This window comes from Tachysurus fulvidraco, chromosome 3 (genome assembly GCF_022655615.1).
Source record: "Tachysurus fulvidraco isolate hzauxx_2018 chromosome 3, HZAU_PFXX_2.0, whole genome shotgun sequence".
NCBI lineage: Eukaryota > Metazoa > Chordata > Actinopteri > Siluriformes > Bagridae > Tachysurus > Tachysurus fulvidraco.
The window spans coordinates 12,635,847-12,660,841 of NC_062520.1; the positions used below are offsets into that span (position 1 = coordinate 12,635,847).

A 24,995-nucleotide genomic window follows, 5' to 3' on the forward strand; every position below is an offset into this window, starting at 1 on the left:
ACACAGGTTGTAAGCAATGTAATACATGTATATATTTTGTTCCTGAAAATTAGTATGAACAATTATATGTTGGATTACATTCAACTTTGAGCCCTTTCAAAGTTCTCAATGACAAGACAGAAAGGTTGAAGGAAACAAGGAAAAAGGAAAGGGGGGAAGAAAAAACAATACTAGGTAAATAATGAAAATTCTCTTGAAATTTCTTGCCCTTTACCTTTGAATCCACCATCTCATACTCAGGTGAGTGAATTTAACAACACGCAGTCGGGCAACTCATATAATTATGAACATGTGCTGGTTTTGGTGTCAGTTTAAAGCCAGACAGGCGGTCCATGCAACAGCACACTTTGACTGGTGTTAGAGAATCCGAGTGCAAGAACTTTAAGGCATGTTCCGCTCCTCTTGTGTGAAGATCGGTCACAACACAGAACTTTACTTCACTGCTGCTTCGTGTGTGCTGACCCTCCACCTCGGCTGAGCAAACACACAAAGTGCCGGTAGCTGATCGGGAGATGTTCAGGAGACGCGCAAATGCAGTTGGAGCTCAACATTATTTCCATAATGTCTACACAGGACCGAAAGTCAATGATTAAACAGACACTGTACAGTATTTTCTTAAATCTGTGGTTATTCAAAAGAAAAATCACAATACAAACTAATTTCTAAATAATAATGTTTGCTATTTGAGATTTATTTTTCTCATGGATTATAAAAGCTAGAGACCCTAAATCCAAACTTTATTTAATTTCCCTTTTCAAAGTCAGTTCTGAAAAAGTGTTAATGACAAGTCCTTATTGAGAAACAAATTTAAGAAAAGTTGATAAACTTTGCATATTCAACTGTAATTCTACCTGCTCTCAATTATACATCAGCACAGGCCAGCTAGATCACAACAGTCTTACAATATTAGAAATGACATATTATATTCAAAATTCAAAGTATTAGTGCATTTAGTCATGTGTGATTCAATGTAAATAAGGCAAGGTCATGTGAAGTTTACTTCCTCATAATGCTTTGCATCTCTATTCCCTTTTGAGACATGGGTGTGACCATACAGGCCAATGAAGTGTAGCCCCACTTCAATAAAAGCACAGGGAAGTTCTGAGCTAACAAAAGCTACTGTTATATACTCTCAGGATAGCACTGGTAATCTAAAAACAACAAAAAGTGCATTAGGACTACTAAACCTAAAATAGGTTTCATTTAAACAGATACATGTTCATTTTATACCTTAAGTAAGAAATTTCTAATAGGTCATAAAATTGATTTTATAGGTTCAATCATTTCTACAAAAATATTTAAGAAGGCACCATGGCATTAAAGGCCTTTGTCAGGTTATATTTTGGGACTTTATCTATATTACCACATTATATACAATTATGAACTTAGTTTAACTCAAACACTTCTGATTTGTCATTAGCAAAGAGTAATATTATGAAGGATTAACTAGCAGGGAAAAAGTTTTACATATAAACCTATCAAAAGATGCATCGTTTTGTATCTCTTGTTATCCCCACTGTAATAAATACAGGCCCTGATAGGGGAAGAGCTAGAAAGAAATACTGTCAGCAGCGAAACAGCTGTGAGAACCCTTCCTTGTAGAAAACAAGTGTCATATCCTAGTCTATGATTCATTGGTAAACAAAACAATAATATAAAGGAATCAAGAAAAAGAAAAAAAAATTAGCTGTACAAAGAGTTTGAAATTAGCAAGCAGGTTTACTGTCTTCACACAGCCATTTAGTGGTGTGAAATGGAGCAGAATTCTTACTGTCTTGTGGGCATTTTGATATGAAACTCATGGGACAAAGAACACTGTGGTAAATCTGGGAACGTACTGGATGCTGGGTGATGTGTCGTTACACATCTGGTGTAAAATGGGGTCCATCCATCCATCCTTCCTTCTTTATCCTGGTCAGTGTTGCTGTAGTTTAAATTACTTACTTTGTTTATATCTTGGAAAAATTTACCAACTAATTTCATTAGAAAATATCAAGGATGTAAATAAACTAAACTAATTATGGCTAACAGGTGGTACTGGACAACCTAACTGCAGGAGTGAACAGGGTTGATCTGAATTTTCTACAAGACTGAGGGGGATTGGACAGAATATCTATTGTGCGTACAGCTGCAAAAGGCTAAGTGAGCCCATAAGCAATATTTTTTCTGAATGCAGGTACTCATCCTGATTCATCCTGCAATTCACCTTTATGCATATGGTGTATATGCTTTCAAGGTAGCTTAATTATGCCATTTTATTAATATTGTACTAAAAAGTAAAATCACAATAAACCTTCACAGAATCTTTGCTAATTTCAAACCTTTTAAGGAGGAACAAGACACTAAATCACTGGGACCTGAACTGAAGATAATCCTAAAATAGCAAAAGCGAAGGTTCCCTTTCCTCAGTCACTGCTATCGTCTTCATCCTCGTCGTCAGAGATGTTGTTAGTGCGGCTGTATGAGTTCGAGCGTGGTGGTAGAGTCGCCCCCGTGGAGAGCTGATCATAGCAGAACTCGCATACACGCACAGGCTTGGATGACTGACTGGGCAACAGGTACTTCTTCTCAGAACAAGGACCACACACGACAAAGCCACACTTCCTGCAGTGGTGGCGCCTGCTGACCGGCGTGAACTTCACCTTTTGGCATCGCATGCACACTGTCGCCTCCGAGTCGGGTACCCATACGGCCGCGTGCTCTCCTGTGGGCGATTTGCCGCTCTTCTCCAGCAGATCCGACACACACTTAGTGATGTGGTTCATCCACTCCGATTTCTCTGTGGCTGTGGCAGCATACACTGCAAACGACTTGGTTGGTGTTTTGATGAGCCAGCCATTACGAAGATCTCCCTCATCAGGCACTGTGTCAATAGTGACACTCTCCAGCGGGATGATGTGCTGCTTGTTGTACTTCTTTTTCTGGATGACGATGTTGCCATACACCAAAATGTCATTGAAGAGGAAAAACTGACGGGCCTTGGGCTTTTTGCGGCACAGCTTGGTGAGCACACCCTCTCCAATAAGCACACGGCCTGGGATGGCCAGCGGTTGTCCAGCTGTACCGAAGCAGCCCTCCACGACCCCAATGCGCTTGGAGTTAGCTTCGCTATTTGCCAAGCGATCCACCATCTTTCAGTAACCTAACAACACAGAAAGAAGAAAGGACCAATAAGTTATACACTATGCACTTACCACTTACTTTTTAGTGCATTTTATGACAGCATTAAAAGTATCCATACATGGGTTCAAAATTTTAAATTGAATAAATAGGTGAAATGATTCCATTAGTTATACATGCATGTTGGTGTAGGTGACAAGTTTTCCTCTGTGCCTTTGTTCTATGTTTAAAAATGAGTTGTGTGGAATGTCACCACCTACAGATGAAGTAAACTAGAAAGTTATCTGGGCAGTGCAAAAAGGGACAATTAACAAACATTTGTAGATAACCCATACTATTAAACATTTGTTGGTCATATTTCATATTTAAACAAAAAAAATATTTGCTAAAAGTTGCAATAGCATGGGAGTATGAAGGCTGTTCATAATTCATGACATTTAAATCTCAGTATGAGGAATTTACTCAAACGTCAACATGACTCACTAAAGGAGAGTGTTACCATCTCCACGTCACAGTGGGGTTTTTTTTTTTTTACAGATTCTGGCAACATGTAATTGTCAATAAAGTAATACATAATACAAGACATGCGAAGGTTATACTTACACATTGTGAAAGTCTATGATACAAGAAAAATAGTGTGTGTGTAGTATAAAAAAATAATAATGATCTGACCTTACCACCTCACCCAGTACTAGAGAGTACATAATATTTCAGACATCTCAGGGGGAGTCCCAATAAAGGGCAATGCAGGGGCAAAAGTTTCACAGGGCACTACGACCCTTGGTCTATCAATCTGGATTTGGATTAGAGTTGGACGTTTTATTGCCACGTGTCTTACGTTTGTGTAACTGCTGTTGATCATGTCTAGACTTTGGGAACTTTCACTTCCACTTTCTCCTGAGCATTTCTCATTTGCCAAGGAAAAGTTGCTCCCTATAATAACAATTTTAATGGAAACATAGGCCAATGTTGTAAAAATGCATTTCATAATAGTTGTTCACATTGTGATCAGTGTGTGTGTACAGCACTAGTACCCAGTTTTTTAGTCTTATTCATGGCATGCCATTGTGCAACATCTACTTTGCACAAGTGGCCACATGTTACACAAGGAGCCAATGCTGAAACAGGACCTCAATTCCCCTATGTACTAATCTTATTTGATACATAAACCCAGATTGATTGTAGCATATTAGGAAATTAAAATAATAATGTTTTGTTCGTGTTGTGGAAAATAATGATTCACCATAATGAGTCACCATCGGCTAAAACACACACATGCAGATTATTTTACTTCTTGAACAAGTGTAAACCTGAGTTGCGTTCAGATTTATTGGAATCTTGAATTACAGCACAGTTCCAGTGCAAATTGAACTCAGACCCCCACCTACAGGTAATCTCTGTTTTAGTGTCACCGTGCGCATCAGGGTCCATGTGATAGCATTAACATGACCGTTTTTTCATGCAAACCCCGATGTGTTTAAGACTAAATTGCCAGTGTGAAAGCCACTTAAAAATGCCCTCAGGCCTCAAGGGTTAATGGTAAGCCCTCCTTTTCAAAAACTCAAATTTACACTTAAAATTAGGGTGTTTTGGTGAGTTTGAGTGAAAAGAGGAAACTCTAGCAGAGACCAGGTGTTCTCAGCAACCCACAGAAACCCTTCAAATTAAAGTTATGAAAATGTAAAAAAACGACAACAACAAAACAAACCTGTAAATCCCATATATCCTACTTGAGCTGAAAAAACAGGCCTGCATTTGATACCCAGCTGTCTCAGTTATCAGAAAATGGTGTCGTCCTGCTTGTGTTCAAAAAGCCCTTACTTTGCATAATAATGGCCCCAAAACAAAAGAGCAGCGATGCTTGGAAAATACCAAAGAAAGAAAAAAAAAAGGTGTGAAACTGTACAATACATATTCCTGTGAGAGAGAGAGAGAGAAAGAGACCACATTCACCTGACTTTTATTATAATTGTTCTATTTTGTTATTGTTACATTATTGTACATTACCATAGGTATGTAGAGAATGTAGTGTTCTCTACTATCCACCATTTTAGGTATCCTCTGCGGTATTGTGTAAGTCAGTTATTTATTTTTATGATATACATCTTACATTTACATTCATTAGTTTTGTAAACTCTTTTAACCAAAGTGGCGTACAACTGTGGAAGACAAGAAAAACTTGATATAAGCTTGAAGCAAAGATATGTCATGCAGAGGACAATATCAGTAGTTCTACCATAAAAAGGTTTTTCCATTGTGCTACTGGAGGAAGGTGCACAGAGTAGTGGTGTAAGAGCCTGTGTAAGTTAGGAAAATCTTAATTACATGGGTTTCACCTACAGGCGTTAATGCTTCTACACTGACTAATCTTAGTACAGCCATCAACTTAATGGAAATTGTGAGAATTATCAGAGTTATGGTTTTATCCCTCAGAAAACTACACAATGCTTGATGAACACCATCACAGTGTAACACTGAATGCACCCACACTGGTACATGTGCAGACTTGCTTACAAATTCATCTTGCTAACACATTTCTCAGTGTGTTATGTTCCATGCAGTGCCCAGGATGACTGTATAAGGTCTGGAATCTTTTTAAGTCTTTTCTAAGATTCTCTTCTTTTCAGAGATCAGGTCAGAGTAAGCCTAAGCAGTACTCATCACAAGTGCGATAATGCTGTTAATTAGTATTATTATGGGACACCAGGGTCTGAACTGCAGAGACGGCAAGCTACATTTCTAAGGGAACAACAAATCTAAGGCTAACTGAAATGTATTTAAAAACTTTATGATACTTGTGATAGTAGTTGTAATTGTAGTAGTTGCAATACAGTTATGTAAAGTTGTACAGTATATACGCTCCTGAACAAAATCGTAAGACCAGGGAAAACATTCCAAGTATTTTCATTTCAGGCTGGTGGATCATAACCAGGTTGTAAGAACTGCTTCAAAATGTCAAAAGTAGAAAATGGAGCAAGAGACAAAAAAAAAAAAAAAAAAAGATTGGTATTTTATTGAAAACTGCATTTAAACTCAAACAGGCTATTCATCAGCTGATCACAAGTTTAAAACCATAGCCCAAAAATACCCACAACAGAACTATAAGTGTCAAAGAAGCACTCACACAGACTAGTGAGTAGCCCTGTGGTTCTTGTTGATGACTTCAAACAATCCTTTCTGCGTGCTTGATGCAACTGTTTCCAGGAGGCTGGTGGAAACATTGCTCCATGTGGTGAAGATGGCTTCACAAAGGGCATCCACAGTCTGGAACTCACATTAGTTTTTGTAAACTTCCCTTGCCATCCACCCCCAAACATTCAGGGGAACACACAGGATGGTCCAGAAGTGCAACGTTATTGCCCTGAAGTCCTTTGTCAAACAGGTGCTGTAACTTGCAGCATTGTCACGTTTGAATGACTCAGTCATTACCACACAGTCGAGAGCCCTCAGTCAAGAGGGATGCCTGCTGCAACTTGTCGACATAGCCAGCCACCGTTTGATGCCCCTGCACAACCTGAAGCTCAATTTTCCCATTGAAGGAAAAAGCACCTCATATCATAATGGAGGTTTTAACACATCTCCAGTGGGATCTCCTTGTCGTGCCAGTATCGCTGGAAGCTATCAGGACCATCCAGGTTCCATTTTACAGCGTCCAACCTCGGCAGCAATGGCATGTTGCGAGAGCCCTCGCTTGTGCAGCTCAACAATCCTGCCATGTTCAAAAACAGAAAGCCTTTTTGCTTTTGCCATCAGGAGATCATGACAGTGTGACTGTCTGAAGTACAATGACATTAAAGGCATTTTTCCCCCACAGATTTTAACTTTTAAAGTCTATGGTCTTAAACTTTTGATCAACTGATGAACAGTCTGTTTAAATCAGTTTTCAATAAATTGCCTACTCTCTATTTTTTGTCTCTTGCTCGTTTCTTCTTTTGGTCTTTTGAAAAAGTGCTTACAACCTTATTACAATCCACCTGTGCGAATTATACTTGTAATATTTTCCCTGGTCTTAAGATTTGTTTAAGGAGTGTATATATGGTAGTGTGTTGCTACACCTAGACTCACTGCATCTTAAATCAACATCTAAATCAACCTAAAAATTACTCATAGCCTATGCATAGCCTTTACCATATTGAAGTGACAAAAATTTTTATTAACTGCAGAATTTTTTTTCCCATTTTCCATTTGTGAAAGGAAAGAAACCCTAATTTTCTTCCTGCTTAGTGCAAAGGGAAACACCAGCTATTTTCAAGACAATGACATTCACATAAATTCTTTGGAAAGCCTAATGAAGTTCCATATAAAACTCAGTCTTGTAAATGACAAATTTTCCAGCTCCTTACCTCAACCAAGTCAAGGCAAATCTGGAACAAGACATGTGGTGACAAGAATCTCCACACAGCTGACTCACTTCCCCTCTCTGAAGGCATGAAAGTAACACATGGTAGGACCAGTCAACCCTGTGAATTCGGCCACAGAAATCTAAACATACTGTTACACAGAAACCTTCAGGGGCCTGAGGAGATGCTATAATACTACTGTTTCTCTACCAGTACAGATAGTGAAACCTTGAAGATACTGATATGTTTTCTTTAAGAAGATATATATTTTTTTAAACTTACAAGTCAATAGTAAATAGTCTCCACTTGTACTAAATATATTACAAAAATGTACTTCTTATCCAAATCCAGTTCTAATCTTTGCCATTTGTTACAGGATCTGGTATGCAGTATGTTCCATTTTATACCTGGTCCACCATCTTTTTCTGGCACCGGACCAGTACAGATACAGGTTATTGAATCAGTTCCACATGGGTGTAAAGACTGAAATAAGTAAGGAATATTACATGACAGAGCCTGCTGTTGTGGTAAAAAATGATCAAGATAAAGAGGTTGGCGAGTGCCAAAACAAATAACATGATCTTCCTATGACAACAAGTCCACAGCAATTTTGCAAACATTATTTAGTACTTGAATGATATGTTGTTTTTTTTCTCTTTTGAACTTAGACATTAAACAGTAAAAAAGGTAGGTAGGTCTATATTTTTTTTCAGGTTTCAATGTAAAAAAAAGGACAATTTTGGTGATGGTGATTACGTAGATATGAATTCTAACAAATTAGCATATCGTGACGTCACACACTGGGTCTTCAACCCGTGTCTTCTGGCGCATCATTGCAAACCTCATTTGCAACCCACAAGTTAAAGTGGTGTCGAGCTGTTTTAATGAATTATTTAGATTTATTATAGTGGCCGAAGCCATATGACTTTGAACGGTGACCGTGAATGTTTAGTTTACTGCAGCCACAGCCATCATTACCAAGCGCAAACCGTTGACTCTGACAGTGAATGAGAGTATGAGACGAAGCAAAAGCACAGGCCATAGTGTGACATCCAGTAAACATGGATGACATCACGGGTTTTTAATTGAAAAGAAAGAACGTAGCCTTCGTTTGTATGTAGGCCTAGGCAATTTATATATTTACAATACTTACTAAAATAGTTTTTGTATTAGTTGTTTGAAGAGTAAAAATAAATAAAAAAATCGGTCGGTCTTAACACACAGGTTTTCCGGGACAGGCTTTAAGTTGGATTAGATCCTACCTGTCCAATCAATGCCATTTTGTAGATTTAAAAGGAAAATCCTCCAGTTTATTGCTCGTTAATTATGGGTCCCTCAAGGATCTTTTTAGTAGGACCTCTGCTTTTCCCAATATACATGCTTCCATTGGGAAACATCAATAGAAGGCATGGGATTAGCTTCCATTATTATGCTGAGGATACACAGTTATATATCTCATCAAAACCAGAATGAAATATCTAAATTGTCTAGGTTAACAGTTAAGGATTTAAAAGACCAGATAATTTTCTATTGTTAAATTCTGATGACAAAAATATAAATTATTGCTTAAAAAAAAACAGTACACAGAAGCTCTCCAACATCAGTCCAAAATGCAGCTGCCAGGTTCTTACCTGGTCAAGAAAATATAATCATATAACCCCAAATTTATCATCTCTACATTGGCTACCTGTTTTGAATACAAACTGCTGCTACTTATGTAAAAAGCTATGTGATTTCGCTCCCATGTATCTAACTAGTCTTCTAACACGTTACAATCCTTCATGCTCATTGAGATCAGAAAACTCAGAATTTCTGGTAGTTCGCAGAATATCAAAATCTACTAAAAGGTGGTAGAGCGGGTCTTTGAGGACAACAACCCCAATCAATACACAATTGTCAGACTGTGCATTTATAAATCACACCCTCCAGCGTCACCCATATGAGGATAGGTTCCATTTAGAGTCTGATTCCTCTCAAGGTTTCTTCCCCTACCATCTAAGGGAGTTTTTCCTCACCACATTCACCTCAGGGTTGCTCATTGGGGATAAATACAATAATTTAAATATAAGTCTAATATCAATCTTGAATTTGTTTTATATTAAGCTTTGTATAATAATAAACTTTTGTATTATGTTTATGTTCTGTAAAAACGTCCATTGTTAAACATGCTATACAAATAAATTTGAATTCAATTAAAATTTTAAATTTGACTTTAACAGAAGCAATCTTGTCGAAAATCACAGGTTATCATTTTACTTATTGAAATTCTACTCATTTAACATTAATTACTACACAGAGAAGCTACAATAAGAGTTAGTGCCGAAAGAGAGAAGCAGAAGTGGAAGTGGCATTTCCATTTAAGTGTGCTACAGTTTTCAGAGAAGCCGTTTCCCCTGTGCCTCTACACGTATAATCAAAAAAAGAATAGCGACTAATAATAATCTGCCTCCATGTGCTCCATCTATAAAGGAACAGCTGGACAAGAGTAGGCACTGAAGCAAGTGGGTTCTAAAGCTAGAAGCCAGGCTCAGACTGAACCATATTACCTGAAACACTGCTTTTTTTTTTCCCGCACACATTTTTTCACCAAATACTGCTTTTCACATTAAAACTGTTACATAGGTTTAATCTACATGTAGTGGTGGCTTAACAGTTAAGTACTCTGGGTTACTAAGCAGAAGGTCAAGGTTCAAGCCCCTATATTACCACGCTGGCCTTTGAGCCAAGGCCCTTAACCCTCTCTGTTCCATGGATGCTGAATCATGGCTGACCCTGAATTCCTAACATGCTGGGGCGTGTGAACATGTGACAAATAAACTAACTCGGACTTTCACATGATACATTAGACTACATATCCATAACCTTTTCTATAACAAGTTCTACCTTACTCCAGTCAATGAAACACTATGGTGAGATAATCTGCTATGGCCATAGCCTGCAGTAAACAAGTGACCATGATCTTGTTTAGCAAGAAATTCTGGTGTGGTCACTTTCTTGTGGATTATAAAAAATTACACCTGTCGAATTCTTCATTCTGATTGGTCGAAAATTTTCCCTGTTAGCAGCTGTAACTGCAAGGCATTTTACATATTACAGGATTATATTAATCCTGTGAGGTATGCCATCTGAGGTTATTGTTTCTATAACATTAGCCGTAGTTCAGCTACTAATTTTTATTTGTCACCCTGTGATTGAAAAAAGTAGTCTAGAAATCTTTTCTATATGTAGTGAAGTTTTAAGACATTTTTAGGCTATTTTGATTTGTCCATCATCAAAATGCACTTATAAAATATAAGTTTACCTGTCCATTTATTTACTTATTTATTTATTTATTTATTTCACAAATAATCTGTAAAAACTATCTAGTACATAATTAAAAAAAATAAAGATTTAATCTGGACTGGAATATCTGTTGGTGTTTCCAATTTTTCTAAACACTTTAAAAGCCAATGTAGTTCCTGCGGACAGAGCTCTATGACAGTGACCGAGCAAAGGGCTTTAAACTCAAAGGGTTTAAAAAAAAAAAAAAACACAAAAAAAAAAAAAAAAGCCATCGGCCACATGATACTGTCAAGCACTATTCTGACAGCTGTTAGACCCTTATAGGGGCATGTAAGGGCAATGTTCACCACCAGCTAACATTTGTTTTCCCAAATGTGCACCAAGTAACAGTAAGAAAACAGCTATTAAAGCTAATAGCAAAAGCTAATAAACCGTAATACTTAACAGCTGCTCCATTTCTAAAGAAAACACAGTCCTGCTTTCGTGTTTTCTGTTGGATCACAAGACCCAGGAAAATACACTCACGGGTCAAAATTCACCTAGACAAAGTCAGCACAAAGCGAAACCAGAAGTTCATGCCTCTTTCATGTCCCACGTACTTTCCCCTTTCAGAGAACTGGCTTTTCTGCTGGGTTAATTTTACACAGTCTTGGTCTGATCACAGCTTTAGCTAAAAACACACAAAAGCAGAGATTTCAGGTGGCTCCTTTAAGGGGTTCAAGACAAAACTGTAAACCATAGATGTTAGTTGTGTTATAAAAGTAGCAGCTTGTACACGGACTTGTAAGGTGTACATTCCACATAAATAAATTTTTTGGTCTAATAAAATGTCATTTTTGATATGGTGAAGCTTTCTTTTTTTTTTTTGACATGGTGGTCTCTATTCTCACCTCTTTCTAACAATCAGAGGCAAAAACCTAAATGAAAAGGCCTGAGGACTATGCAGTTAATAGCTTATCAGTAAAAGCTGAGATAAAGTAAAGAATCATCTATTTATTGCTGCTCTACCCTGAGTGATAAGAAAATCTAAACACATTCTAGGTAAACAGAGAAATGTCTACAGGACACGGTTTGATGTTAAGCACTAGTCACACAGGGGGAATAATTTCCAATTAGGTTCATCAGTATGATTACTTACCTTTTCTTTAGTACCTTTAAACATTCGTTATAATTTTATTACATGTAATTCAAGAGATAAGAGCGTATTAGGTGTGTGTGTGTGTGTGTTGGACTGTAGTATTGACTCACTCCTTGCAATAAAGTGACAGATATTACAGATATATTTCCATTTTTTTGACCTAGGATTATTTGAAAAACAACATGTTTCTTTATTTTTATTTGGTGGTTTCATGTGATACAATCCTGGTCTGACAACATGATGTACACAACAGGGGGAAGCGCCAAAGGTTGTGTAACTTATAAGTTTCATGCAAAGTGAAATACTGCTTCAAAACTAAAATGGAGTACTTCAAGATACTCATCACCATATCTCCCGAATTTAATACTGCATAAAATAATGTCAACCAGTAAAAGCCAGAGAAAAAGCCCTATTCATCAACTTGGGATCAGTCTTTCCTAACCAAGACTTCCTTCCCCTCTTCATGGAGTGACTGCAAACCCACATGTCTGTGCACAGCATCAGAAATAACACATCAGCACTTAGCTTTAAATAAGTTTATCTTTTAGTATTTCCTTTATATTAAATCAACATAGACATATCTTCAAACGGTCGGTTAGCCAAAGACTTGACTGAAGATGAATAAGTAAATTATGACTTGTGAAGAATGTAAAGTTGCTTATTGACAAGACAGAAGCTAACAAACTCATGCTTAAAAAAAACTTGTTAAATGATGTAGTTTTATTCCTGAATGATAAAGAAATTCACCACACACTGCTAGCCTTCTTTAGCCTTAAATTAAGTCATTACAATAATCAGTCTCAGATATGTGAAAGAGCTTTTCCCAGATACACAAGCAGGAACTAAAAAAGATCCTGTCCGATATTGTACAGCTAATAGTTCCTGCATTTTGTGCAAGTCATCACAAGTTCCTTTTGCAGTCTTTCCCCCTTGGCCTGTTTCCCTGCCTCTCACAGCTTTCGGCAGCTTGGCACATGACCAAGGAGGACTGAAAGCTCAGGAAGTAATGAGGATGATTTCTTGTATGAACAAATCTTGCAAACACTGAAAACCCCATTTGCCTCTCCCAGTGAGCCATCTTGCAGAACCAGTTTTGCATTAAACAAACAAAAATTAATTCTAAAGCCAGAGTTAACGATGACACAGTCAATCCACTCCATTGTGTGGGAGTTTCTCTGAATGCTGTGTGTGAGTGAGAGCAGTGTTCAGGGAGTCGGAGAAGAGAGCAGCAGCAGGTGCAGAGCAGAGCGTCCTCTCTCTGTGGAATGCTGATGCGTCATTAAACTCACAGCAGACGGCTGGTCCATCAGGGACTGTCCTCTTTCTCTGCTAAACATTAGTTGATGCAACATACACATGACCAGACAAAATCAGTCAAAATTACACTGTCCTGCATTGAGAATTTCAAAACATTTTTAAACCCCTTTTTTGAGACCCTTTTTTAAATATATGAATCTAAGTTTCTCCTCATTGTTTTCTTCTGATGAAAACCTGAACATTTCTGAGGGTCCCTGGTACCAACTTTTTCCTTTTTTCCAGACCAACAGGTATAACAGTCCCTCCAGGATTTCAAAAAGACAACAGTCAAGGTGGGAATCGGCTGAATGCCACACAAACAAGACGTCTTGGGCCAAATCTGAGGCCTGAGCTGGCTAATTTTATCTATCACAAAAATTGTGAGATCCTGTAGGGACTGCTGTAAGTGATGAATTAAATATCATGGTACGGTTATAAAAAAGGTTAACGATGGGGGTGTGATTATGTTTCCAGTCACCACAGCAATTTCCCATTTTTAATCAATGAAAAAAGTAAATGAAAAAAAATGTCTATGTCTAACATTATGGAACATCCACAGAGCAAGTTATAACTTATGTTCTAGCAGCTAAACCTGAATTTTCACTCAAAACTTACAGCTTTATTTCACTGAGAAATCACAAATCCCTGCAATCTGAAGACTTCCTGTGACAGAAAACGTAAAACAGATTCACCTCTGATACTCTCAATCAGAGACGTCTTACAAAATCACTAAACATGTTGTCATGTATTGCTAATAGATACTTGTGTAAATTCCTGTTACAGAAACAATAACTTTTCTCAACCCTGAGATGCTGCACTAGCATAGTTCAGCACTAAAAACGGACAAACTTCCCTGTCTACCTAACTTCACTGAACAAAATGTATGTACTGAGAGCAACAACAACAAAAAGCTACTTACTTTTTATAAACAAAGAGTTTGTGAGGATTTTTTTTCTGTAAGAGGCTTGAGAAAATATGACATCAAATCCAGTAAGGTAACATAGTGAGTACTGATGTGGCTTGGTTCCTACAGTGCATTGTGGGAATTTTTAGGGAATTAATGTTCCAGCTACCTGTTAGTTAATAATTAAGACTGTCTTTAAAATTGCAGATTCCCTGACCAGTGTCCTGACACAGATGCTTACACAGTGTTTACACATCTGCATGTTTATATGGAAATCACAAACTGGCAACAGCTAACATGCTGAGTATGATGAAAAGCTGGTCACAGCCTCAAGGTGAGGAACTGTGATGAAAGCGCAGGAAGATCATGTTACCTGCATGCTTAATTAGTTCATGGAGAGAGAAAAAAAAAACATAAAATAGTATATCGGTCAATGAAGTATTCAAACGTTGGCCATCAGATTAAAGATGGACCATAAAATGAAAATATCAGATAATAAATTTTGGTTTGCTTCAAAAAATAATTTAAGGAAATGAATACTGTATATTCTGTGTAACAAACACCTAATAAGCTTTTTTTCAATTAAAAAATACTTGTATTGCATCACGATCGTCACAATATTGCTATTAGATCCGGCTTATCCCGGATATGATTCGACTTATTAATATATATGGACAGCAGACTGGTGTAAAATGGATGGAGACTGTTGAATTCCACGGTTAGGTGAAGAGACTGAATCAAAGTGGCAGTAAATTTCCTCTCAGTCATCGTTTTCCATGAGCTGTCATTGAGTAAGGCTCTCTCTCCACAATCAACTCTGAACATTTTCCGATCTAGCTACCGTTCCTCCTTTTTTTGTAATACTTGATGCAAATGTATAAAAATGGATTGTATACAGCACGTGTAATGTGTTTTATTTAACTCGCTTGGAGTGTCTTTTTTACAGATCTCCAAATATATTTTCTTGCAGTCACCAGGTGGGAGTTTCAAAGCAGAAGAAAGGCAGAAGGCAGCTGACTTAATGCCAATGCAGTCTCATAAACCTGACTAATTGAATTAGATTTTATTTTGTATAGCACTTTTAACAATGGACATTGTTGCACCACAGATTGACATGAATATTCATTCATTCATTCATTCATTCATTCATTCGCTTATCTGAACTTCTCGGGTGACAGGAATATAAAAATTCAAAATACAAGTTTTAAATGTGGACTTTAGACTGTGTGATATTCAGTCATGCCATGCGGTCACTGACAAAAAACTAAAATTGTAAAAGAATTTAATCATGAAATGTTTTTAGAGCCATCAGTTAATATGGTGTGCTACTGCCACTGCCAACAAAACAAACCCACAAGGAAAGGTACTCATGGTAGTGGTGATGTTGAAACGTAAACAAAACATATTGTAAGAAAAATACACGTCTCTATTACCACAAGCTCAAAACTGTGAAGAATGTTTTAGTCCATGCTGACTGATAACACAAGCAGAGCAGACGGTCATTTTCTTTAATCATTGGTCTTTCGTTTGAGAATCTGTATCATGTAGGGCTAATCTGACAAAGCCAAAAGACATCACATTGGCTAAAACAGGCTTTGGTCAGTGGCTTAGAAAGGAGTGCTTTGATGATGATTAAGTGCTGTAATGAAATGTTTGAGATGAGCATGGAAGGCAGAATACATCAACACTGCCAAAATACCATGGTTACTGGCTTCAAAATAAGATGTGTGTTAAATAAGACAGAATAAAGTACCACTAGGGAAATACATATATAATATTTATTGTTAGATATAAAACCTTAAGACAAAAAAAATGGCTCATGTTATACCAGCTCTGAATCTGTTTTTGAAAGCCATGCTCGACCAGACTAGCAGCTATAAATGTGTTCTATACATTTTCTTAAATTATGGAGTGAGGTCTTCTTGTCTCAAAAGAAATATTTCTACATCAATGTGCACCACTGCTCACTTTCTTGTAACAAAATAATAATAAATTAAAAAACCACTGGTTCATTGTTTGCCCAGACAGCATTCCTACCATATCAAATAAAGGTAATTTTCTAAAGTACAAGTGAGACAGATTTAAGTGTAACTCAACCAAGTACGTCTGTGTGCACAGTCGGTGCACTAGTGGGTAAAAAATTTAATTAGGAAAGTGCTATCTTCTACAGAGTTCATGAGTTTTTTCTTTTCTGTACCAGCTCTAAATAAATTTAAGCCAGGTGAAAGTCGTACTGGCTCTGGAAATGAAGTCACACAAAATGATCAAGAAGATCTTTTACTGAATTAAAGATATAATGTAATAAATCTAAAAACAAAATCAACAACAACAAAAAACATGAAAGCAGCACAAACAGTCACTCCCCAATACGTCTGACTACTCTAGCAAGATTCGCTTGACACCACACCTGAAGCAAGTGCACAACATATTACAATGCATTCTTTATTAACTAATTAAGCAGTGCATAAACATGACCATATTTTGAACTTTCATGTTCAGATGACAGTCTTGCGAAAATTATTCTCTGGAACCTAGATGGAGCAAAATTCAAGGGAAAAATAAAATCTAAATCAACTGACTGCTTTTTGAGTAACCATGCACCAACTATAACATGTTTTATTACAGTGTGGTTGAGAAGAACACTGCCACCTCGACTTGACTACTTATTTCAACCCCACTGGGAACTAGATGAATTCATTAAATACATAAAAATTGTTTTACATACCTACAGTAAGCAAAGATATTATCAGGAACACTACTAATACCGAGTAGAGCCTCTCTGCACTCAAACAGCAGTATTTTTTCATGGCATGGATACCACAAGATGCAGGTCTTTGCGCATATCATTGCATCACACAATTCCTGCAGATATTTCAGGTGCACTTTCAAACTGTGAATCTCCTGTTCTCCCACATCCCAAAGGTTGTTTTTTTTTTTTTATTGGATTCAGATCTGGGAAGTTCATTACACCAGTTTAAGACAATTTATGCATTGACATGGTGCATTATGGACAAGAGGAGATACAGTGTCAGTCACAATATTTAGTCTGTGGTATTCAAGTCCAAATAGGCCCAAAGTGTGCCAAGAAAAAGGCAGGTTGGGTCAACAGAATCATGCTGTTGGTAGCATATTCTGACCCTACCATCTGTGCGCCTCAGCAGAAACTGAGATCAGTCCAGGTGATGTTTTTCCAGGCTTCATCTGTCCAGTTTCGGTGAGTCTGTGCCCACTGCAGCCTCAGCTCTCTGTTCTTTTCTGACAAAAGTGAATCCAGTGCTTTTCTGCTAACCACAATTGCACAGAGTGGTTATCTGAGTTAATGTTGCCTTTCTGTCAGCTCAAACCACTTTGGCTTTTCTATTTTGACCTCTCTCATTAACAAGGCTTTTCTGTTCTCAACTGCTTCTCACGGACACTGGTTAAATTTTTTTATTGAACCATTATGGGTAAACTTGAGAGACACTTGTGTGTGAAAATCTCAGGAGAGCAGCAGTTATAGAAATACTCAAACCAGACTATCCAGTACCAACTATCATGCCACTGGAGTGACTGTTCCTTATTCTAATAAGGAACAGTCGACATAAACACTACCTGAAGCTCCCGGCCTGCATGGTTTTATGTACTGCACTGCTGACACATGACTAGCTGATTACAGAATTGCAAGAATATACAAGTGTACAAGTGTTCCTAATAAAGTTCCCAAATTGATCTCAAAATTGGTCAAATTTAATGATCAATGATAGAACAATGAATGAATTAATTAATGAATGAATGAATGAACAAACAAACCGTTTGCAGTCAGGGAACACTAACTGAAATAATTCCCACAGACACCCTCACTACAGATTTAGCCTACTTCATGTACATTCTTTAAAAGGTGTGCACTAATAGTTTGCAGTTTGCTTATGTCCTAGAGGAATACATTCAGGTGTACAGTTATTATTGACAACAACTATTACTTTAATATCTTCTGTCAGTAAAGTATGGGTTATGTATATATATATATATATATATATATATATATATATATATATATATATATATATATATATATATAAAATCCCATTCAAATCAGAGGATAAACCAAACAGGTTAATAACTAGAAGAACTTAATTATATCCTATATATTATTAACTTTGATAATAAAGAGTGGTAACTTCCACCACTCTGAGTACATTTGGATCACTTGTCTATGCTCCCAGACACTGGGGGTTTAAAGAAAGCATTCTGTGACTGAAGAATCATGCCTATAGCGTGGTCTATAGCAGCAACTCCATACTTTTAACCAAAATATCACAGAGCTACAAATATCATTTCAGAATCATTTATCAAATATCATTTCGGAATTTGTCTGAGTACAGAAGCTGTGAAACGTTGATTTAATAAAACCTCCAATGTTTATTAAAGTAAGCTTTAAGAAACATTTAATTTCTAGAAAAAAAAACAACCACGCCAAGACTGAACTTTGCGATCAAAATTTAGATTAAGTATATTTTTGCACATTTAGTCAGAGTAGGTGTGTTCCACATACGCACAAACATCCTGTTGAAGTAAACTAACATAAAGATAAGGTCTACTTTGGCTTTTCACGTATCAAAACAGGTAGTGAGATGACAGTTCTGAAACCACCTACTAACTGCAATACATGTTGGAGGATACAAAGCTTACTTTAATAAACATTGTGGTTTTATTAAATCACTGTTTTACATAGTGGACCTAAGTGATGAACATTGCTCAATATGCAGAAGGCCTATAAGAGAAAGTCTTTCATTTAAGGATTTAAATTAGCCTCTCTATAGCTGTATATCATAAATAATGATATTAAACACTGTTGGTTTACAGAGAATACACCGGTTTACGAGCATGGAAAAATAGTTTAATGCATAACCAGACCACCAAATGCCAAGCTGCACATGCATGCTGTAAGGGTGTAAAGACTTATGTATCGTATTGTTTGATGAGACTATTCAATATGTCTGTTTAATGAACAATACATTCAACAGAATGCATAAAGTCAGAAAATACTGCTTATTACATTTATTAAACAGAAAAACTTATTCAAGCATGTTTACTCTTCTTGGAAAAAAGCATCTTCCTCTTTCTCACATCATGAAGGTCTATAAGGGGAAAATTTTGACCTAATTCTAGCATATTAAATCACAGAAAAACACCAATGGTTGCCATCAGCAGCAAGCAGAAACTGGTAGATTCACCCAAATCTGCAAGGTCTGGTTTCATGGAAGCACTACAGCTTAATTTAAAGTTCAACACCAACATTCAGTGAGTTGTGGACCAGAACATTAGATATTGGCAAATATGAGTACAATACATCAGCACTATTGCCACAAACATATCAGCCTTCTGTGTTGGCTAAACACACACAAACAAACATGTGAAACAAACTGCTAATTTATCACAGATTTGGCCACTGGTTATAAAAATCACCACGGTGAAAGAGATTAAAAAACACATCGAGGTCCACAGATAGATGCAGGAATACAATAAGAAAAGCTCAGTGTTTCAGACACAACACCTTGTGCTTGACACCAGTGAAAATGTTACGCTTCATTGTGTATGCTGCTAAGTCTGAAAGAATCACAAACACTGTGGTATTATTATATTTATATTATTTAACATAATTGCTTACTTTTACAATGTTGACAATGTTGAATGTCAACCTAAAAAGGAAACCTAAGGCACGTATTCAGACAATGCTTATTTTTTCTGTAGAAAAAATGTACAAGATTCACTGCACTGTGTCAAATTGTACAATCACATCATTACACCCCCTATTAATTAACATTAAAAGCAGTTGTTTCAGGAAGACACTAAGCTAAAGCTCAATTCTTGTCTGTGAAAGAAAGGTTTCACTTATGTAAAAACAAGAAATAGGACACAATCAACAAACAGTTTGGTATAAGAGTGACAGTCTGTGTGGCACAACAGAGAAAACAGAGAACACCATCACATACTGCAGAGTTTACGTGACAGCAACAGCACAACGTCACTCATCACCTGAAACTCACTTAGGACGTCTATTTCTGGCATATTTTACTTCTCTTACCTCCACAAAGCTTTTATGTGTTGAAGTGTTGTAAGAAATAATGTCAACATGCATTAATCAATGACATGTTTATATAAAATAAATAAATAAATAAATAAATAAACAAAAAAGAATCTTCCTTTTTTTTTTTGTATTTTTACAGCATTTAGCAGATGCCCTTATCCAGAGTAACCTGGCCAGAAGCTGGAAACAAATGCCACAGCTGATGGAGCATTTAGCAAAAGTTACACTTGTGCTAAGGGAAAGGATGATTAAAGTCCAGCATTATTTTCTTTGGAGGACAGAATCTGATTTATAAAATCGGTTCCATTTGCCACATTGTCTTTTTAAAACTGCCAGAGAGGTGTGATAAAACGATTAAAATAGCTGTTTCCATGTGGGACATGCTGTTTCCATGTGTGCAAATTCACCTGAGTACAGTGCTGATTGTACAGTGTCCAGCTGCTTTAACCACTCTTTCACACCTAGAAACTAGATTTTGAACATTTCTTATTTTTTTTTTTACACAGCTAGAAGTCAAATAACTTCGACTTCTGTCTTTCTGCTTTTCCTTGCACTGTTTAGTAATCATCTTGTATTCTGGCCCTCTGTTAACCTTTACAGGGCTTTGTGAGCATCACTAAATGCTGTGTCTGGAACATTCTTTTCACTTTACAGGAAATCAACATACGCACACAAGTACAAACAAAATGTGCTTTAATGAAACTCCAAAAAAGTTTAGTCGGCTTGGCTTAAGAAAACGTTCAAATTTTACTAATATATACTCTACATAAAAACGTGTATTTTCACATTAGCTGGTTGAACAGGGAGAGTAGGAAGAAATATGTTTCAGCAGCAAAATAAACTTTTAGGTTAATTGTGAACTTTTAAAAAAAGTTTTTTTTTTTTAAAAAAAGGTATGTTCCAGCACTTTTACATTCAGAAAGAGCATTTAGTCTATAATGGGCTTAAACACTAACAGACAAAAGGACAATCATTTGAAACTGTCATGGTAATCAATATATTATTAAACTTCATACACACTTTATGATATGCTTTATGAATACTTATGGCTGGCATTTTCTCTGGCAGTGATGTAACTTCTATCCGTGATGTCATCCAATACTGATGAAACATCACGTGTTTAAGCTGAGTGAATAAAAGAATACCTGTTTACTGAATAACACGATGTATTACTGAATACATTACTGAATAACAGAATACCTGTGCATCATAATCATGAGTAAACTGATCTGAATTCAGTATTCAAAATTTTGCAAACCTAATTAGCTATTTTTTTTCACAGCAAAGATATGCAGTAATAACACAGAGAGCTGTGTTGAACATTAAAAGAAGACATTGCACCGTGCATTCACATGTTTGTGAAAATGACTTAAGAAAGACTTATTATTTCCATATTATCTTGAAGACATTGTATTATACCCTTTTTTGATCACGCTTCACCAATAATAATTACGAAGCTGACCGCAGGCAAATTGTCATTTTCATTATTTATGTCAAAGCAAGCACTTGCAACTGGATAAAAAACTCAGTTATACATGAATATGTAAATTTATCATATAACTTCTGCTTATAAAAGTAGTATCATGCTAATTAAAGGTTTAGGCTTCTGAAATCTCACATATGAAGTTGCTACAAAGCCAAAAAAAATAAAGTACTACTATTAATAATCTTTAACAAGACAGCTGAACTAGGCTTTAGTTATGTATTGTTACAAATTGGATAAAATGCAAAAAAGTTGTATTTTAGCTGTAATTTAGATCAAGGCTTTACTTCACCGTTATATTTCTTATTTGTAATTGGTCAGACATTACTGTCATTAACATTGAAACAATGGTTAGATGAACTGATTTTTTTTAAGCTTAAATTAGCTGAATAAATAAAAAAAGAACAATTGCTACTGTTATTAGTCATATGCAATATTCAGACAGACAATAAAGGTTAAATATATTAATATTATATTTATCACCTCACTCAACACAAAGTCTGTTAAAAATTTGCCGTGTATATAGCACTTCTCTCGTTCTTGTGATATTGTGGGCTTGATCAAGAGTCTGAATGTTGTAGGTGTTTGCTGTGTGTGTATATGGTGTGAGGAGAGGGTCATCGTAAACCTGGCGAAGATAAACCATTCTTGGTCTGTATGAAAAAAATCACGAGAAGCCTGTGTGAATTGTCCTATGCAGATGGGCATTCATGTCTAGTTGTTTTGCACTTTCGTTTCACATCATTTCCCTTTCAGAGTACAGATGCATACAGGGGATATTAACATTTTTGTGAAACGAACACTTGTTGCAACATTCTGGATATTTTATACATACGTTGTGCAGGTATTTTTATGTTTCAGTCTCATTCATCGCTTGGCCTGGGTAACCACGTTTATACGTGTATATAAATAAAGCATCGCTCTCTCGTATCTAGTCTCTGTAATAATACCTCGGAACTTCCTACGAATTACAAAATTTTTTTTTAAAAATGCTAACATTCAAAGTAACAAAGGTGCAGTAAAGTAAAGAATCCAGTTATAAAGAAATGTATATAGCTATAAAGAAATAAATAAAAAAAAATTAATATAAAAGTCACAAAAATAAAAAAAGTAACAAAACTGAATGATGAAAAAAGCAGAAAAAAGCAGAACAAAATGCTAGGTCAAAGGATAAACATCATCTTCACTTTTGTTAAGGGATATTTTTCACTCTCACTCTACAGTGTGGTAATAACCATAAATCCTTGGTTTCATCATATTATCTTTCAGTTTATTGCATTAAATGCCATTTTTATTCACTTTCATTTTGACCAGCTCATTTTTTGCTGCCAATGAACTTTCATGTTTTTACTTGGTTTTATCTTATGCAAAGCGATTTAGACTGTAGTACATTTCATTTCCATGTTACATGAATATACTTGGCTGAATTCTATGACAGACTGTGTGAAAACATGTCAACGTTGCCATTACTGCATATCCAGCTTAACCCTGAGTTTTCAGACAAGTACCACAACTAACATTTCACTGAGCTGGACTATGTTCAGAAACTAAATCTATAATGGAAAATCACAACACACTCATCAAATTTAAATATTATTGAGTTCATATAATTATTAATCTCTTTTATCTGTTCCCTCATTTGAATAAAATCCTTCATTTCAATACAAACCTCGATGACTCACAACACAAGCTGCCTATAAATAATGTCAACTTGGACTGAATGTATTCTGCCAGTGGAGAGTTCAGGAGCTCGAATAATACATTTAATAAATGTTCATCAAATATTAAACATTATGAAATATTATATAAAAAATAGGCTGGATCATGGAAATCTGTGGATATTATTTTACATCCTGTATGCAAACTGTTTAAAGCTTATTGATTTACACTTACAGCATTTAGCAGACACACTTATCCAGAGTGACTTACATTTTGTACAACTGAGCAAGTGAGGGTTAAGGGCCTTGCTCAGGGGCCCAGCAGTGGCAGCTTGGTGGACGTGGGATTCGAACTCATGACCTTCTGGTCAGTAGAACAACACTTTAAACACTAAAGTACCACATCACATTGACCTATACGAGTGGAAATAATCTTTTTGTTTTGAGTATTTCAACACTTAGTCATCGCTGCTCTGTGTAATCCTGGATAGGAAGCATTTCTCTCATTTTTTGTCACTAATCCAGGATCCTGATGTTAAGTATCTAAATAAAGGAAAAGTCCGGAGAGATCTCGTAAGAAACAGATATCCATTTCCTCTTCCATGGATAACCTGCAGGCTGTGTTAATTATTTATATTCTCAAGAAAGCACAGGTAAGCAGATAGAAACAAAGCTTCAGTAGCATTAAAAGAGCATTAACTTCTTGTTCAACCAGTAATTTACGATGCTAATTAATGTGGGCTGTTGGCATGCTAGTGATACACCCAGATTAAACCCAAACTTGACACCAAAACTGTGGGTTTTTAATCAGATTTGCTAAATTCGTTTGAATTCGGTCTTTAGCTAGCAGCCGGAAATGACACGGTTAAAAACAACTGGTTAAAAACGGTGTAAGGAAAAGTTAAAGGGAGACTGGACGATGTTAGGAGTCGGTTTGTTTCACCAAGCAGTTCCGCTAATAACTAGCCTGCTAGCGAAAAAAACACACCTCTAATCGACATTTTAAAGTGTTTTTAAGATGTCTCCGTCTTGAATAGAGCACCATCTGAAAACGACAACCCTTCTTAGGTGACGTCTGTATGAGCTGACCGACCAAAAACAAACGTGTGAAACAACCTGTCGTTTTTATTTAGCTGCAAGCTAAACTATAAACATCAGAAACCGACGCGTTGCTTAGCTTTTATTAACTAGCACTCGAGAGTAAGTAAAGTTTGAGAAAAATGTGGTTTTTAGTACTGTAGCTTGATAAAGTAGGTGGTGGTTAATTCAGAAGTTAAGGTTACATGACGGGGAAGTCTGACTGAACCGAATTAAATAAACATTTGTGCTATAGCAAGTTATAAACTCACCCAGCGCAGTAACCGCGTTGTTTAACCCGGGGAGCAGCCGCGCAGGCACCGCGTCCTCTTACACCTATAATCGCTTAGAAAGACAAGTAAATTAAACCCGACTTGCTCCACTAACAGGTAATCCGTAAAGTTTTATTCCTTCTCAACTTCTCTGCCGCGTTTGGTGCGGCTTACAGTCCGGTGTGTTCGAGAACAATATGGCTGAGAGCAGTGAAGAGAAGGGAAAGAGCGACTCTCTCTCTCTCTCTCTCTCTCTCTCTCTCTCTCACACACACACACACACACTCACTCTCTCTCTCTCTCTCTCTCTCTCTCTCTCTCACACACACACACACACACACTCACTCACTCACTCACT

General features: G+C 36.6%; 1 protein-coding gene across 2 annotated transcripts; it reads right to left on the reverse strand.

Moving 5' to 3' along the window:
- Positions 1-7: 7 nt before the first annotated feature.
- On the reverse strand, positions 8-24,922 carry plekhf2 (pleckstrin homology domain containing, family F (with FYVE domain) member 2). 2 transcript variants are annotated; one of them, XM_027149976.2, is made up of 3 exons: positions 24,638-24,922; positions 7,464-7,540; positions 8-3,142 (listed from the first exon to the last, which is right to left on the reverse strand). In XM_027149976.2, exon 3 carries the CDS (start codon positions 3,129-3,131, stop codon positions 2,406-2,408), a length of 726 nt encoding a protein of 241 aa, XP_027005777.1. In that variant the 5' UTR covers positions 3,132-3,142; positions 7,464-7,540; positions 24,638-24,922; the 3' UTR covers positions 8-2,405. The 2 variants fall into 2 exon arrangements, with proteins under 2 accessions (XP_027005777.1, XP_027005776.1); XM_027149975.2 differs by lacking the exon at positions 7,464-7,540 and having other exon boundaries at positions 24,638-24,912.
- Between the last annotated feature and the right edge of the window lie 73 nt (positions 24,923-24,995).

What these genes read in the sequence shown, in the direction of transcription:
- plekhf2 (XM_027149976.2), bottom strand. Translation starts at nt 3,131, where the DNA reads ATGGTGGATCGCTTGGCAAATAGCGAAGCTAACTCCAAGCGCATTGGG.